We start from the raw sequence: 17,291 nt of genomic DNA, 5'->3' as shown, positions 1-17,291 counted from the left end.
CTCAACTACCTGGCTGTAACACAGGATCCCATTTTTCAGAAAATCCTACCTTGTTTTTCTCATTTTTAAATCTATATTTTTTCTGACATTCTAAATGAATTAGTTCTGGCCCCCACCTCCCAATAGCTCCAAAATCAGGGTTCTCCATTTGTTTGCCTAGAAGACAAGGGTTTCATGGGCAGTGGCAGCCTGAGCTTCTGTGCAGGGCACTGTTCTGGAGCCTCTGCTTTTGGAGAGTCTCCAGTATTTTGTTCTCTCATCTCTGTCATGCGACTGACTTAGCAAGAGTGTCTTCAGTGCAGCAGAGGTCCACAGAACTCTCTTGCCCACACTCTGGAGTTTTTTGCTAATATTCAAGCACTGACTCTGGCCAAATAGCTCTCCCACAAAATGAAACAATCCATTCCAGTATCCAGTATCTTCTGTAGAAAATCAGACTATCACCTCCCTATTATAAGTTGTGATTTATGTACAATTCCACATTGTATGTACCAATATGAGAGAACAACACAATAACTGCACAAATTGTAGTCAGTTGTCTTGCAGCAGCGATATTTAGAGTTATCTTATGCAATGAAGGAAACAACATGAAGGAAACAAGAATCCCTTATGGGCCACTGATAGCTTATGGGCCATGCAAGGTTTTATGACCTCTGTCACATTACATATTCTCTCTGAGGAAGGCCAGTTCCTCATTTATAAAATGGAGATTAGGCATTCCCTGGTGAAACACCTGAAAAGCACTATAGCTGAAAAACACTAGATGTACTTATAAATGTTAGTGTTGTCAGGAAAAAGACGGGAAGAAGATATTAGGGAAAATATAACGGGGGTAGACTGTTCCTACAGCTAATTTCAAAATTCCCTAAAACCACTTTTGAATAGTTTTAAAGGTCTCCAAGCCAAATGTCAACAAGTCTTCCTTCTTCGGGAAGAAGTACGTGAGTAGAGCATTCAGACAGCTGGAGGGAAGCTCATGTTCACACGTCTTAGTCCTCACGGGTGACTCTAACCAGGCTAATGTCTGCTGGACAGAAAACACAGCAGGGCACAACCAGTCCAGGAGGTTTCTGGAGTGCCTTGATGATCATTTCCTAACACAGATGATGGAGGAACTGATGAGGAGAGACACTGTGGGACCAGATACTTACCAACAAGAAAGAACTGGTCAGATATGTGAAAGTCAGGGGCAGCCTTGGCTGCAGTGACCATGAGATGGTGGAGTTCAGGACCACGAGAGCAGGAAGAAAGGCACAAAGCCAGATTGTAACCCTGGGCTTCGGGAGAAAAGATTTTGGCCTGTTATGGGACCTGCTTGGAAGAATCCAATGGGAGACAGACATGGAGAGAAGAGTGGTCCAGGAGAGCTGTTTGATTTTCAAGGATAACCTCTTCCAATTTAAAAAATGGTCCACCTCACATGCAGGAAGTCAAGCGAGAGAGTCAGGAGGCCTTCATAGTTGAACATGCAGTTTAATATCTTCATAAGTGATCTGGATGATGGGATCAAGTGTACCCTGATGAAGTTTGCTGATGATACGAAACTGAGCAGATAATTTGGAAGGGAGAGCCACCAGATGTGCTGGAAGAGTAGGCTAACAGGAACCTTATCAGATTCAACATGGACAAGTGTATGGTCTTGCACCTGGGATAACATCATCCTGGAGTGCAGCTGGGACCTACCTGTCTGGGGAGCAGCTCTGTGGAAAGGGACCTGGGGGTCCTGGTGGACAATAAGCTCAATATGAGCCAACAGTGGGCTGCTGTGGCTAAGGCGGCCAACAGGATGCTGGGTTGCAGTGACAACAGCATCACAAGCAAATATAAATAAGTCGTTATCCCACTATACTCAGCGCTTGTCAGGCCACACCTGGAATACCGTGCTCAGTTTTGGTCCCTGCTATACAAAAAATTGTGGACAGGCTGGAAAGTGTCCAGAGGAGGGCCACAAAGATGATAAAAGGACTGGGAAGCCTACTGTATGAGGAATGACCTGGATGACGGGATGGAGTGTAACTTCAGAAACTTTGCTGATGGTACCAAGCTGGGAGGAGTGGCTGATATACCAGAAGGCCGTGCTGCCATCCAGCGAGACCTGGACAGGCTGGAGAGCTGGGCTGAGGGGAACCTCATGAAATTCAACAAGAGCAAGTGCAAGGTCCTGCACCTGGGGAGGAACAACCCCATGCACCGGTACAGGCTGGGGGCTGACCTACTGGAAAGCAGCTCCACTGAGAAGGACCTGGGAGTGCTGGTGGACAGTAGGTTGACCCTGAGCCAGCACTGAGCCCTTGTGGCCAAGAAGGCCAACGGTATCATGTGCTGCATTAAAAGGAGTGTGGCCAGCAGATTGAGAGAGGTTATCCTCCCCCTCTGCTCTGCCCTAGTGAGAACACATTTGGAGTACTGTGTCTGGTTTTGGGCCCCCCAGTTTAAGAAGGACAGGGAACTGCTTGAGCAAGTCCAGCAGAGAGCTACCAAGATGATCAGGGGACTGGAACATCTCCCTTATGAAGAAAGGCTGAGAGACCCAGGTTTGTTCAGCTTGTACAAGAGAAGACTGAGGGGGGATTTCATCAATACCTACAAATATCTAAATGGAGAGTGTCAGAACTATGGGTCTAGAGTCTTCTCAATACTGCCCAATGACAGGACAATGGGCAATGGGCACAAGTTGGAACACAGGAGGTCCCACCTAAACATGAGAAAAAAACTTCTTTCCTGTGAGGGTGCCAGAGCAGGGGCACAGGCTGCCCAGGGAGGCTGTGGAGTCTCCTTCCCTGGAGACATTCAAAACCCACCTGGATGTATTCCTGTGCCCCCTGCTCTGGGTGTGCCTGCTCAAGCAAGTCGGTTGGACAAAATGATCTCCAGAGGTCCCTTCCAGAGTCCCAGGGTAAGGTGCAGCTGGCTCTCAGTTGTTTTCTACCACAGATCAGCTTGGGGGTGTGAAGGCTTACGGCCTGGACAAATTGGGACCCCATAAGAAAAGAAGAGCTTTGGAGATCCCTCCCATTTTTTTCTTTCTCCCTGAATTCAGCTGAAAAGGCTGAAAATTAAATATATGTTGTAAGCGTATAAGAGGTGCAGAAACTGAAGATGTCTCTATCAAACATAAAGATAACTCACACCTCACTTCAAAGTTTCATCCAAATTGCTTGCAAAAGGTAAATAACTTTCAGAGAAAACTGAAAGTAAAATGAGGTTCAGAGTATTAAAATGCTGGTTTAATCAATCCGAGTGTTGAAATACCAACCTAAAGTCATCTGATGTGTTTTTACCTTTCTGCTGTACCTGTTAACTTAAGACAAAAGTTGCTGTGTCCAGGCAATAATTGCATTTTCTCTTAAAATCATATTTATTTTATTTCTCAGGAGGAAGAAGGAAATAACGGGTGAGAGATACAATGGGCAAGAGGGAAAAAAGGAACTGCATGCCCTTCGAGAAAGCATACCCCATGTCCCTCTATAATCCTAACAGTTCTTGTGGCTCCTACTACTTCTCATAATCCTCCTCATCAACTGTTGGCAACAGACAAATCTGTGCTTAACAGAATGTTTCTGGGGTCAACAACAGCAAGATCATTAAGTTTTCTGTAACAGGTGCTGGCTAAGTCAGACCTGCTGACGGGATTGAGAGCAGCCCTGCAGAGAAGGACTGGGGGTACTGGTGGATGAGAAGCTGGGCATGAGCCAACAATGTGCACTTGCAGCCCAGAAAGTACCCTGGGCTGCATCAAAAGCAGCGTGGCCAGCAGGTCAAGGGACGTGATTCTGCCCCTCTACTCTGCTCTGGTGGGACCGCACCTGGAGTGCTGCGTCCAGCTCTGGGGTCTGCAGCACAAGAAAGGAACTGGTTACAACATGAACCCTGACACAGGCTCAAACACACAGCTTCAGAGGAGCTAACGTACCACTTGCTGGCTGGAGGCAGCCTAAGCACTTCTCTCTTATGGCAGCAAGCCCACAGAAAGGAGAGAGGTTGCCATGAACTGGAAAAGTGTCAATAGGAAAACTGACAGGCTGTGAAGTCACAGAGACAGTGAGAGCAGGTTGCAACCACAGTCGGCAGGCTCTTTGCATACAGAGATAGGAATAGCTTCTGCTGTGAGCTGAGAAGATGTGCTTACCCAGGGGTGTAGGCACTGCTGGGGCACTCGTCCAGCTCACAGAAAGAATTTCTCAAGCATTGTCCACTGTGCCCCTCGCGGAAGCTGTGGCTCAGCGATTAAATGCTGTCAGGGCTTAAATGTGCTGTTAAGACCTCTTGTCAGAAAAGCAAATGATAGCAGTTAGCTTATGAACGGAATAGTCCACTGTGCGGGTGAAAGGACGGGCTCAGGTGAGGCATGAGGAACAAGTTGGCCTGAGATACGGAGGGAACATAATGCAGTGCTTATCCTTTTGTGATTTGTTTTGATCACTGTTTACAAAGCTATCAAAGATCATACATCGCTTGTTCCAGAAGACATTTTGTCACTGGCTGTGATGAATGCACTGTCATGAGGACCGTGCACTACCATGCGCTGCTTGCAATAAGCTTGGAAGAACATTTGCCACCAATATGGGCCTCGACTCGTTCTTGGTGGGGTGAGAACACCACTGGATCTTCTCATAAAGAGCATGTTGGTGCTCAGTTGTCTGTGATTACAGCAAGTGCTATGGCAAGGGATCATACTGGTGTTTCTTGCCCTTCCTCCTTGGCAGCTCTGTTGCAAAGGTGTCTTTGACTCCCCTTCAGTCCTGTGCTAACATGGGCAACTCTCTAGAAAAGACCAATGCCAATCTTCTGGAGAATTTATGCTTGATGTAACATACCAGTTACCAAGTACATGGACCTCCTCCACGAAAGAGAAATTACTTTGCACATATCACAGACCCAGCGCCCTGGAGAACTGAGTGGGAACTGCATCTTCCACATCCACAGGCCTCACTGGTCACAGACACACATTCACAGCTGAAGCCATAAGTAAGGTAGTGTTTGCTGCCTTCTGCTGTGGGCTACTGCCTCCGTCTCGGAGGTGGCAGTGATATATGCGCTCGACTCATCTGCTTGACAGCAATGTCTGACTTTGGCTTAGGAGGATGCATTTACAGTACGATGAGAAGCTTTCCACTGGAGCCATGTGACTGTCATGCCCTGCTCCTGTCTCCTGGTAATATGGGTAGCATAACCAACGCCATTTCCAAAGGCAAACGGCCCTAATATGGAAGCGTGCTGGTCACGTACTGCCCCCGTCTCTCTTCCCCTTTACAGCACTGTGGTTGTCACCAAGAGGTGATAACCCCTGTTACAGAACAGCCAGTCCCACTGTCAGCATTGTGACAAGACTGTTTGCCCACCGAGCGCTGCTGCCAGGCTGTGGTGACACCCGCTATGGAACAGGGAAGTGTAGCAGCGCATGAGATATTGCCTGTAAAATCAAGCAGCTGCAAGTCCTGCTGCTGGACAGCAAAAGCCGTGAGCCCCCAGTGGCCTGGGATGCGTCCACCGCTGCTTTCTTCCTCCGAAGACTGAGTGAGTGACTCCTGTTATTTTGGGCAAAGTCTGAGTCCAGAGTATGATCGCTGTATCATGCACTGATGCACTCAGTAAGTACTGAGAGTACTTACTCATCTGTAATACAGGTCTTGATTTTGTAAGATTAATAACACTGGCTTCCCTATACCATGCTGTGATTTTTAATGCCTAACTCCTTCTACCTGCTATGAAATTCCGCCCAAATTTCTGTGTCCTCTAAAACAGCTGCTCATAAAGAGGTATTATGTCAAAAAAAGTTGATCACAAAGCGCACAATGTATTTTTAAGAAATATATATTCAAAAGGATAGGGAATCTGCCCTTGAAAAATGAGAAGAATGTTTCCCAAAGGAACATCTCAAAATAAAGAAAAAGTTGAAGCAACAGAGCCTGAGAGTTTTTCTTCTTTCCATAGCCGTCTTCCTTTTTTCCATTGTCTTTTTTCTTCCTTCTTCTCTCTTTTTCTGTTTCTCTCTTCCTTTTTTTTAAAAAAAAAAAATTCCTTTTTTCCTCTTTAAACCTTGGAAGGAGACGTGAGGAAGTCACAGTAGTAGCAAACAGGTACTTCAGCACTCAATCTAAAAGTCACTTAAGGACTAGTACGGAGTTAAGTAATGACTGGGCTGAACAGAACAACATTCATCTCAGTAACAAATTACTGTAATGGTCAAAAAAGTGTTTTAAAAAGGAAGATTAAATGAGCAAACAATAGGTTTGTAGTTCAGATTCTTGGATAGCGCTAGAAAGGAAATCACCCACAGCCAGGAGCATACTCCTTAGGAGGTACAATAGAAATATGCATCAATAACCTTGACAGGGAGCCGGTATAGGTAGGCGTAAGAACAACCCAGGGCATGGATTCACACAATTATTGTGTGCCACGGGCAGATGTCCTTGAGATCAGCCTTATAACTAGCTAAGCTGCTGATGCAGCTACAGAGAATCCTTACACTTGCGTACAATCACAAGAATGTATTCTATTTTCTGGGTGTGCCTTATTCTTCATTAGCACAAAGCACATTTGTTAGGCTCTGGGGTTTATTTTGTGAGTTTAAACTTTGCATCGTAACAAACGTTCTTTTCAGTGGCCTGGCACAATAAGGCACCTCTCCCAGCACTTGTGGCAGGCACCAGGACCGTGCTACTTACTCAGGAATCAACACCTGTGTACCTGGTCTCCAGGTATCTAAGGACAATGGCACAGCACAGGCCCATTTAAAAGCTGGCAAGGCAGGCACATGAGGGGACGAGTCGTTCCTGTCCCTGTCAGCAGTGCCAAAAAAATTTCTGGCACGTGCCAGGCAACAGAAAACAGGAGAGAGAGCATGAGGCACCTGTCATGTTAGCAACCAGCAAATAATGAACTTCTGAGAGCCTGGAAAGATCCTGGAGCAGGAGCTTTAGCATATATAAGCATGTGTTTATGTACCCACCTGTAAAGGCTGTCCAGTCGTATGTCGTTATCCTCAACAAACATGACAAGGATGGTATCACTAAATAATTAAAGAAAGTCTAGGACACGATGAAAAGAATCCTTCTAGGGACAGATGCCAACACTAAATATAAATTTCCTTGGAGGAAAAAGAACACTCAAGAAACTAAAGATGATGCTGGAAGAAAAATGATCAAAATGCTAAAAAAAAAAAACTGAAAGAGAGGAAAAACATGGGAGTACGTGTAACGTGTGCACCCACTTAGAGCTGGCTGTTCTCTTCTTTCTGCTGGCTCAGGCCACGTGGGCAGTGGGGAAACACTCAGGACGGCGCCAGGGCCCTGCTGCTCGCTGCTGACTGCCCAGGGATGCCTGGACTTGCACTCTAGTTGGGCTGTGAAATGTTTTCTGTTTGAGTATGCTCATTCAATAGCGATGAAATCGATAGCCCGGCTCAAGTGGATCTACACCAACGCATGCAGCATGGGCAACAAGCAGGAGGAGCTGGAAGCCATTGTGCAGCGGGACAGCTATGACTTAGTCTCCATCACAGAAACAGGGTGGGATGACCCTCATGACTGGAGTGTTGCAATGGATGGCTACAAGCTCTTCAGAAGGGATAGGCAAGGACGCAGAGGTGGTGGGGTGGCTCTGTGTGTTAGGGAGTGTTGCCATTGTATGGAGCTCAACCAGCAGTGTGCCCAGGTGGCCAAGAAGGCCAACAGCATCCTCGCTTGTATCAGGAAAAGTGTGGCAAGCAGGGTCAGGGAGGTGACAGTGCCCCTGTACTCGGCACTGGTGAGGCCGCCCTGCCCTGTGAATACTGTGTTCAGTTTTGGGCCCCTCAGTACAAGAAGGACATCGAGGTGCTGGAGCGTGTCCAGAGGAGAGCAACAAAGCTGGTGAAGCGTCTGGAGAGCAGGTCTGATGAGGACCGGTTGAGGGAACTGGGATTGTTTAGTCTGGAGAAGAGGAGGCTGAGGGGAGACCTTATCGTTCTCTACAACTACCTGAAAAGAGGTTGTAGCGAGGTGTGGGTTGGTCTCTTCTCCCAGGTAAAAAGTTATAGGATGAGAGGAAATGGCCTTGAGTTGTTTCAGGGGAGGTTTAGACTGGAGATTAGGAAAAATGTCTTTACTGAAAGAGTGGTCATGCATTGGAACAGGCTGCCAAGGAAGTGGTGAAGTCACCATCCCTTGGGGTATATAAAAAAATGTTTAGTCGTTGTACTTCAGGGCATGTTTTGGGAGGCGTCGTAGTGTTGGGTTTGATGATCTTAGAGGTCTTGAAATGGATGGTAAGGTTCACCACAACTCTCTGGGCTCAGCCACCCAGCCAGTGTTTTTCTTCAGCAAAGAGTACACCTCTCCAAGCCACGAGCCACCAGCTTCTCCATGAGGCTGCTGTGGGATACTGTCAAAGGCTTTGCTATAGTCCAGGTAGACAAAATCCACAGCCTTTCTCTCATCCAGTAGGAGGGTCACCTTGTCATTGAAGAAGATCAGGTTGGTCATGCAGGACCTGCCTTTCATGAATCCATGCTGGCTGGGCCTGGTGAGCCTGCAGGTGAGGCCTGCACATGCCTGCACATGCCTGGTGAGCACACTCAAGATAATCCTCTCAGTTAGCTTCCCTGGTACCGAGGTCAGGCTGAGTGGCCTGTAGTTCCACAGATGCTCCTTCCAACCCTTCTTGTAGGTATGTGTCACATCGGCAAGCCTCCAGTCATCTGGGACCTCCCCTGTTAACCAGGACTGCTGACAAATGATGGAGAGTGCCTTGGCGAGCTCCTCCACCAACCCCTTCAGTACTCTTTGGTGGATCCCATCCAGCCCCATAGACTTGTGAGTGTCCAGCTGGCACAGCAGGTCATAGACTGCTTTATGATGGGAGTAGCCTGAGTCTGAGAGTGCACACACTGGGCCAGGAAGAAGTCACAAGTCCCAGGGTCAACTGTCTCCCCCTGCTCCTTAAAACATCTACCTGTAACATTGATAGAATTCCTAGCTAGCTTGTACTTCGTGTTCCCACCAACATAACATGCCCTTGCCCAGTGGCTAGACAGAGCTGCCCCTGAACAGAAAACAAATTAAAAGCTTTCCAATGGAGTCATTTTGTTAGTGTGGCAGGGCTGGCTGCAGTGGTGTCCCTGCTTTATCTTCAGTTTTTCTAAAGCATTTTTCTTCCTACTGGGGAAAACGCAGAGCTTAGAAGCTAGCCGTCCTTAGAATTCCTGAAAAATGTATAAACATTGTTTAGCTGGCATTAGCAAGGAAGTGGTGGTTTTCAAAAACATGTAGATGTGGCACTTCGGGACATGGTTTAGGAGGCATAAGTTCTCAATGTCTCAGTGTAGTAGTATTTTAAGCTCAATTGTATTGGATAACCTCCAATCCCTAAATTATTCTAATTTAGAATAGTTAGAATAACTTAGTCCCTATGTTATTCTATTTTTGTCTAAGTGATAGGGAGACAACTGCTGCTGTTGTCACTGTCACTTGTCACAGAGAACAAGTTCTGTGCGTTACTTCTATACCCAAGTGGCTTACAGGCAACGTTAACAAAGACTTTTCATCAGACATTTGACAACTCTAAAGAATACTTGCTAATGGAAATGTCCCTGTTAATTTCATCAGTAATTAGAAGAAGTCTTTTCAGATGTTCGCAAAGCTTTAGGATTTAGATTTTTTTAAATGTAATTGGCATCAAAAATTATCTACTTACTGGCATGATTTGAAAATGCTTTATTTTCTGATGATGGCAGAGTTTAAGTACAGATGCCTTTGGATTGCTTTGGCTGTCCCGGAGAAGAAATAGTCTAGGAGAGAACATTGTTCAGTACACACTGAATGCCACAATCCATTTTTTCATAAGTAATCACACCTACTAAGTCACTTTATGCTATTGCCTAACTCATCTTCAGTTGCATTAACAGGTGGTGCCGTAACGGGCAATTTGCTTGCAGTTTTTATACCATGGCAATGGAACACAACTAGATGAAGAAAGAAGTAGTGAAAGATACATGACGGGAGTTCTTCCCCTATGGATGGAGGCGTGAGGCTTTTCTTGAGGGCCTCCCTACCTCAGCTTGCCATTACTGATAAATACTCTCCTGAAGAAAATGCTCTCATTTAACTCCAAAGCAAATCTGGATTTCTGTAGATGGGAAAGTAATACATGAGAATCTATTCCCACTCTCCAGTATCTTGCATGAGTTTACAGAAACCCAGTGTTAGCAAAATTATGTTGACGGCAAATGGCTGCAATTGCACAGAAACAGCTCAATACTTTCTTAAAATGACTTACCAGTTAACTAGCACACTTGTTATCAAGATGGGGAAAACACACACTGATTTTTTTCCCCTGAAACAGTCACAGTATTTTTCCCTCAGCATCACTGGAAAAGAAAGTACGCAGTATCCTCTTGAGAAACAACTGCTCTTATTGTTTCATCCAAAGGCTGTGCAAATCTGTGTAGTCTTCGGACCTGTACACTGGGTATCAAGCACAAAAGCCTGTTAATAACTAAAACTCCATCCCAGGTGCTGGAATACAGGATGGCGTCACAAGCACTTACTGGAAGATGGAACCATTCCTTGATGGCTGTTCGAATTGCCAAGTCAAGGTTTTCTAGGTACGTAGCTTTCACATTGGCTTGGTCTGCCAAGTAGATCAATTGCAGGACGACGTATCCTTCCAAGATGTCAATCTTCTGAAATGGCTTTAATGTAGCCTTCCCAACCTGTTGTAACCATCCCCTAGCTTTCTCCAGTAGTTCTGTTTTGATATTCCTGTGCATGGGTCAATACATAAGCCCAGGTACTTTTCAGAACTACCACATTCAATCGTAATGAGGGGGGTGCCATTAATAGTCATGGATGCTATATAAATCTTTCATCAGCTGTATATAAAATGTTTGGCACTTCTCCCCTTGCATCTTGAGGCTAGTTAGATTGCAGAAGACCTCCAATATTCCAATGTTTTTCTGCATTCCCTCCCATGATCTGCTTAACAGTACCAAGTTGTCTGCGAAATCCAGTTGTTATACTCTTTGAACAGTTAGAAACCTCTTCCTTCCTCTCCCAACATGAACAGCAGGGAGTCGGCAGATAAGTTAAATAATACTGGGGACATTGGATCACTCTGCTTTACACCTATTAGAATCCCAGTGGGTCCCCACTGTTCATTCTTCAGGACAATACAAGTACTGATGTTATGATACAAGTTTGTAATCAGGGCCATAATGTGATTGTCCATGCCCTTCTGTTTAAGAGCTGAAATGATACAATGGCTCACAGCATCAAAGGCTTTTGCTAAATCAGTGAAGGCTACCCCCAGGGGCTGGTGTTCCTTTTTGCATTACGAATCAAAAGCTGTAATAATTTCAGATTTTCAGCACATCCTGATGACTTTATAAATCCCCTTTGTCAGGGATTATTGGGACATGCCTTAGTCAACCTTGCGGTTAAGATCTTTGAGAACAACCTTAAAATGGTTGATCTTTTATTAATTGGCCACCAATTATTTATTGATGTCATTCTGGCACTCTGGTAAAGCAGATTTTGATATTAACACAGTCGACATTCTCTCACTATGCCTACTATAGTTCCAGATACCAACTGTGCGTTGAAAATTTCCATTAATTGATCATAGTGAGGAGCGACCTTAATGAAATCTCTCAAACTAAGCCCATCCAGTCCTGGTGCTGCATTCTTACTCATCTCCTTGACATTTTTAGAGATATCTTTCACCATGATCACGGCTTTGAATGCTGAGTTGTCCATGTGGCCAAGTGTCCTGAAAGTACCTAGGCCCTTGAATGTTCCTGGAGATTCCCATCCTGACTTGAACATCTTGTGTACCTCATCCTAAACTTTTCTGAAAAGGAATTTTCACTTGTTTCAAAAAACAGGGAAAGAAAAAAACAGCCTAAGAGTTTAATTTCAAAATGTTTTGGCTTCAGAAGACTGTCCAAAGTTATCCTTCAACGGCACAGAAAACATGTCTCTTTTTTCCCCCTTCCAAAAGATTCGCAGGCACAAAAATAGATGGCTTTTCTTTCTAGGCCGTAGGGGAGGGAGAGGATTCAAAGGCGGAGAATAAAATCTGTATTGCTCAAGTTGCCCACTTGCCCTGTTACTACACTCCAGTCGTTTCAGGGCCAGTTGGGATCCAAATATAGGATCTTCACTTCTAGATAGCTAACAGTCAGCTCTTGGCCCGACGTAGTTGAAGAGATTTACGTCTTAGTTTTGCCAGACCTAAGCTGGCTTCTGCAGAGACGGCCAGATGTCTCTGTACCGTACATCGCAAAGTGCCTGGCATATCCAAGATTTTTCAGTCATGTGGATCATGTAAGCCTAAGATAATGGAGAGCCAACCATGGAAACTGTACTCAAGCGAAACGTGAACTTTACATTGACTTGCTACACAACGCTGCACTGACACTCCTTAGCGTAAAATTTTCCATTTTTAAAATGCAAAAGCAAACGGATCTTTCCCAACATCCTACATGAATGAGGTAAAGTTCATTACTTACTACTGGAGTGGAGAAGTGCGGAAGCATGGCTTTTCTCTGCTGGGGAATTCTGTAATTCTGATACAGTAGCATTCCGTACTGCCAACAGAAACACAAGGCATTAGTACTCAAAGATATACCCTAGGGAAAAAAATACTGCAGTGGCTCCACTCACACTGGAGCAAGGTGCCACCAGTGTGTTAGTTTCATGATCAGAAGCTGTCCCAAAGCAATGTGCATTAAGTAATAGTGATTGGCAGGTGACAACCGGGCAGTAAATGTCACGACAAGTTTTATTTGAAAGACAGCACTTTTACAAGCCTGAGCAAAATACACAGGTAATTTCTGCCACTCTCAGCTATCACCACGTTTGCCTTGCAGAATACAAGCTTTCGCCTGAGGTCAGAACACACATATTCACCCCCCCGTCTTTTTACCGTCTCGTAATATGAACTTCAAGAAAATTCTGCGTAAGAAGTTCTGTACAAGATAATATAGAGATGGGTTTTCATAACAATATAAAATATGAACCTTTTCATTCACTAGCTCTTTCAATAAATATCTGCAGGAAATAACACGCTTGGTTCGTTTCTCATCCCTGCAAAAATAAGGTGATTGAATTCTACTCATGCTCCCAGTTGAACATGATAAATTTTCACAGCACTAGTAGCTAGGAGGGTAGGAAAACACCTACTCAGTGCCCGCCCTAGAGGCACAGTGCTGAAGTATAGCAACACTGCTTACTGAATGTTCGAACTGAAATGCTATACCTAATTTTGTCAACGGGGTAATAAATGACTATGGAAAGCTAAATCAGTAAGTCGATAAAAAGGGGGGTCACAGCCACAGCTGTGGGGCGCAGCCTTAATTTTCCCTGACTACACACCTTCAACCATCTTTCAGTATTCCTTAAAAATAACCCCCTTTTTTCTCCCCGCGTGTTAACTGCCTATGGGTGAACGTTACATGCCAGTGTAGAGAAATTACTGCCATATGGTACCGCTGCTGCCACAGGTCGCGCTGCAAAGAAAGATTCCTCTGAACCCTCACAGCAAGACGCACGTCTACATGTCTGGTAAGAACAGCTAATGCTGTACACTGCAAAGGTTTTTCTGTGCCATTCAGGAGCATCAGTGCCTCGACCAGTGTAACTAATTTCTTCAGAACAAGTGGTATCTTCAAGGCACGATTCACTACAGTTATCTGATCCTCTGTTTGAGCACTTTCCCCACAATGCAAAATTCTGCGTAAAGAGGGAAAGTAAAGGACAGCTGAGAAGCAGCACTGGAATTGCCTGGGGACTAAAACTCTTACCATAATTGTTAGTGTGTATTAAACACGAGTCGAGTCAAGTCAAGTCAAGTCAAGTATCTGGAGAGCGCGTTATGGCAGCCAGCAGAGGCATCAGCTCCACAGAAATCAAGTAGGCATCTTGTAACTCGGACTGCTTCTTGCATCCTGGCCCCTCCTAAGCTAGGGCACCTGCTTTTGAAACAACTTACAGCAGGAACTTCTGTACTGCAACACAGAATCTCCTACAGGCAACAAATGAGACAGTATTTGGGGAGCATTCCAAGTGGTGGGCTCGGCTTTGGAAGGTGACCACTTAATGTGGATGGAGAACAGGCACTGGGTCTTCATACCCACAGGCCTAGGACTCTGATTTGCTTTCCCTACACTTGCAGGGTTTTGCAAGATGGACAGTCTGCATGGGGAGAGGAGCAGGTAATGTAGCAAACATTTGCCAAGTTCTCTGCTTCGAAGAGCACAAAATAGTCAGCTTTCTCCTCACTTCCTTCTGTGCCGATTTTGTTTCAAAACCACTGTGAAGCCTCCTAGCATATTATCAAGAAATCTCCTTGTTTGCTCCCAGATATGAATAACTTTCAGCCAGAGACACGCTTGCTTATTTTTGTTCCTTTTTAAAAATAGAACCTTCAGAAAACTGCAAAAAAATGGCAAAGGCTCTAGACAGCGCTCTGTTCTAGTTAAGATAACCACTTGCCATTATCAAAACATTTTCTTTAGCTTCATGATAACTTGCAAATACCTTGTGAGGCAGTTTTCTGGCTCATCCACATATCATAAATTTGGCTCCAGAACTGAAAATACACTTGATTCATATGTGGAAGCGACTGAGTTCAGTTCTGTGCCTAAAAGCTTAGGAGAGACAGGTCTACCTGGCATTTTGCTCAGCTGTATCGACTGCAGGAAGTTTACCTTCAACAAATTACAGACATCATTGAAATGATGAAAAATGCTGGTGCATTTTTTAAAAGGAAAGGTGTATTTAATAGAAATGCTTTAAGGAAGATTGCCTTTTATGGATGAGCAACAAGCGAAAGACAATGAACCCATCCTCTTTCCCTCACCGTCTCATGCTGTTAATGCCTGTGAATTATGCTTCTCCAGAACTGTACCTAACTGAGCTATATATATAATATACATGTAAATATTGTAAATATATAAATATTAAATAAAAAATATATAAATATTATAACTAATATAAAAATATTATGAGCCAAAGGAAAAGAAAACTATGATGGCTTTAGTTAGCAGGCTACTTTGCAACAGAAAACAGAAGGCTCACTGGAAACTTTGCACAAATACCAACGTGCAAAATAGAAACTTCAGATAAGCTGTGGAAAGAGGGTGGGATTTCCAGAAAATAGGGAAGGACTTGTTACACCCTCCTTGTCAAATTTTGCAGGATCACCACAGCTTCTCTGGAGAAACAGTCGATGCGGAGGGGGAAAGCTAAGAGCTTTCCTTTTGGTTCTGCTTCTCCTAAATAAACTGCTTGCCTAATTTCCTTTGCAATTAGAGAAATATTCAACTCAGAAACCCATCCTTTCCACATCTTACTCTGCTGCGTACATTTGCCACTGAGCCTCTGGCCACTTCTATAATTCTAAGTCATGAATATGATAATTATACCCCTACCTTCCTTTGGCTCAACCCCTAGGCTGCACTGATTGTAAGCGAGGTAAAGTCGCCGGGGCAGTGAGAGAGGGAGGTCGCTGCCATCCAGCAGCTCTGAGCAGAGCCTCTCCAAAAGGCGCGCAGGGACAGAGCGACAAGTCCCTGCGCTGTTTCACGCCTCACCAACACGGGTAGCTACACAGCCCGCCTTTCTCAGTGTTTTCTGAGGTCATCCTTGGAGCTTTTTCTGAAGAAGAGCAGAATAAATGTTTTGTCATAGGTGGGCTGGCAGGGTCTTGCTTTCTGAGCTCTCCCATGGCCACTGCCTCCGGACACCACGTCGCTCAGAGCCCTTCCCCAGCGTTCAGGCGCCCAGCATCTGCAGCCTGTGCTGTGCCCTGTGAAGCCCACCAGCTCCTCGAGTGTCCGAGCTGCCGCAGGGGCACGGGCTAAGCAGGAGGGAAGCAGGCAGCGCCCCAGCCCTGTCCCTTAGCCATCAGACAGCCACCTCAGGGGCGTTCTTCTGCCTCCAGTCTGAACCAGGCACCTCGAGACACCCCATTTCCTCACGAGGGACGTAGGGAGCCCCACAGCACACCTTGGCACGTTTGCTGGCCTGTAGGGAGAAAGGAAATACCCAGAAGAAACAGACGCACAGGAGGTTCGGTGGCAGTGGAAAGGGGGAAGTAAATTTACACAAGACAAAACGATATTTGGGGGCCAGTAAAATACAAAAAATAATGTCCTCAGAAAATGGCACTTTGCTCGTTCTTGGCTTCTTTAAACTAAGCCTGCCTCTGCATCAGGAAAACACTGGGAGGAATGAAGATAGACGTAAAAAACACTGGCTTTTGCAGTTAGCTTTCTAGAAAGATTAACTGCAGTTATACGAAAACCAAAAGACAGGAATAGTGCAAATGCCAGGGACAAAAAGTGGGCCTGGAAACAGCTCCTGCAAAGATGCATATTTCAGAGATGGTATTTCTATTTTTTTTCAGGTAGCCTCATATTAGTTTCAATTTTAACTACGTATCAGGAAAAAATAAAATAGGGATTTTGGAGAGACTTATGGAAGTCTTGGAAAACCACATGACAAATTCCTGGACCCCACAGCGTACCTTAGCCTGCTTCAGGCACAAAAATTAAGTGCAGGACCCAAGGGTGCACCCCTCTCCATTCACTAGGCAGGACAGCTGCGGTACATGGCATCACCCCAGATGCCAACAGGAGACTTCCCCAGCGGCCACCCCTAGCAAGAACCCAGTAGCAGCATGTTTAGACCCATCAGACAGAACACGCGAGAGATGTTATCGCCGTTTCCGCTCTCTTTCCTCAGACAAATGGACTTTACAGTGAATGCTCCCTTTGAAAATGGGAATTGCGGCAGCATACGGCTTTGCTGCCGCTCTGTGCCGTTGCCTTTCCAGGGATTTGCTGAGCGGCGCTGCCGTCTTGGGGACCGAATCTATAGTCTGGTCACCTTCTGGTTCAACAAAAGGCATGGCTGAAACAAGCTGCCTGACTCAAAGAGCGTACGCTTCCTGTTGTTGGCAGAAAGCGAGACTTCGTGCTGTTCCCCCTTGCTTCCTTTAAAAACAGTGCCAGGAATTGGTGTAAATTGCCCACAAAGCAGGGAAGTGAGAAACTGTAGGACTTGGGAAGATAGAGCAGCATCAGCCACCTATACCTAAACAAATACTATATCTATAGCTAAATACTCTTTTCTAATGTTATCCATAATATCTACTATTTCTACACTAGATACACTACATCTATTATTACTTATATCTAAATACTATAAATATTACCTCTATATCTGAAGGCCATATCTAAATCAAAAGTAGTGTTTTTAATGAAATCAATCAACGATCACAGATGGCAGCAGCGATTTTCACTTGAA

The 17,291-nt window shown here is 45.1% G+C and overlaps 1 protein-coding gene across 1 annotated transcript in view; it reads right to left on the bottom strand.

The window, feature by feature from the left end:
* Positions 1-10,750, bottom strand: part of LOC135311780 (aromatic-L-amino-acid decarboxylase-like) — a 45,495-nt gene extending 34,745 nt beyond the window's left edge. Inside the window, exon 1 of the mRNA XM_064441785.1 lies at positions 10,529-10,750. Within this exon, the coding sequence (XP_064297855.1) occupies positions 10,529-10,750 (222 nt within the window). The remainder of the gene's footprint in view (positions 1-10,528) is intronic.
* Positions 10,751-17,291: the final 6,541 nt, after the last annotated feature.

The sequence above is a fragment of the Phalacrocorax carbo genome, chromosome 2, assembly GCF_963921805.1.
Source record: "Phalacrocorax carbo chromosome 2, bPhaCar2.1, whole genome shotgun sequence".
NCBI lineage: Eukaryota > Metazoa > Chordata > Aves > Suliformes > Phalacrocoracidae > Phalacrocorax > Phalacrocorax carbo.
This window is presented reverse-complemented; position numbering and strand designations above follow the sequence as displayed.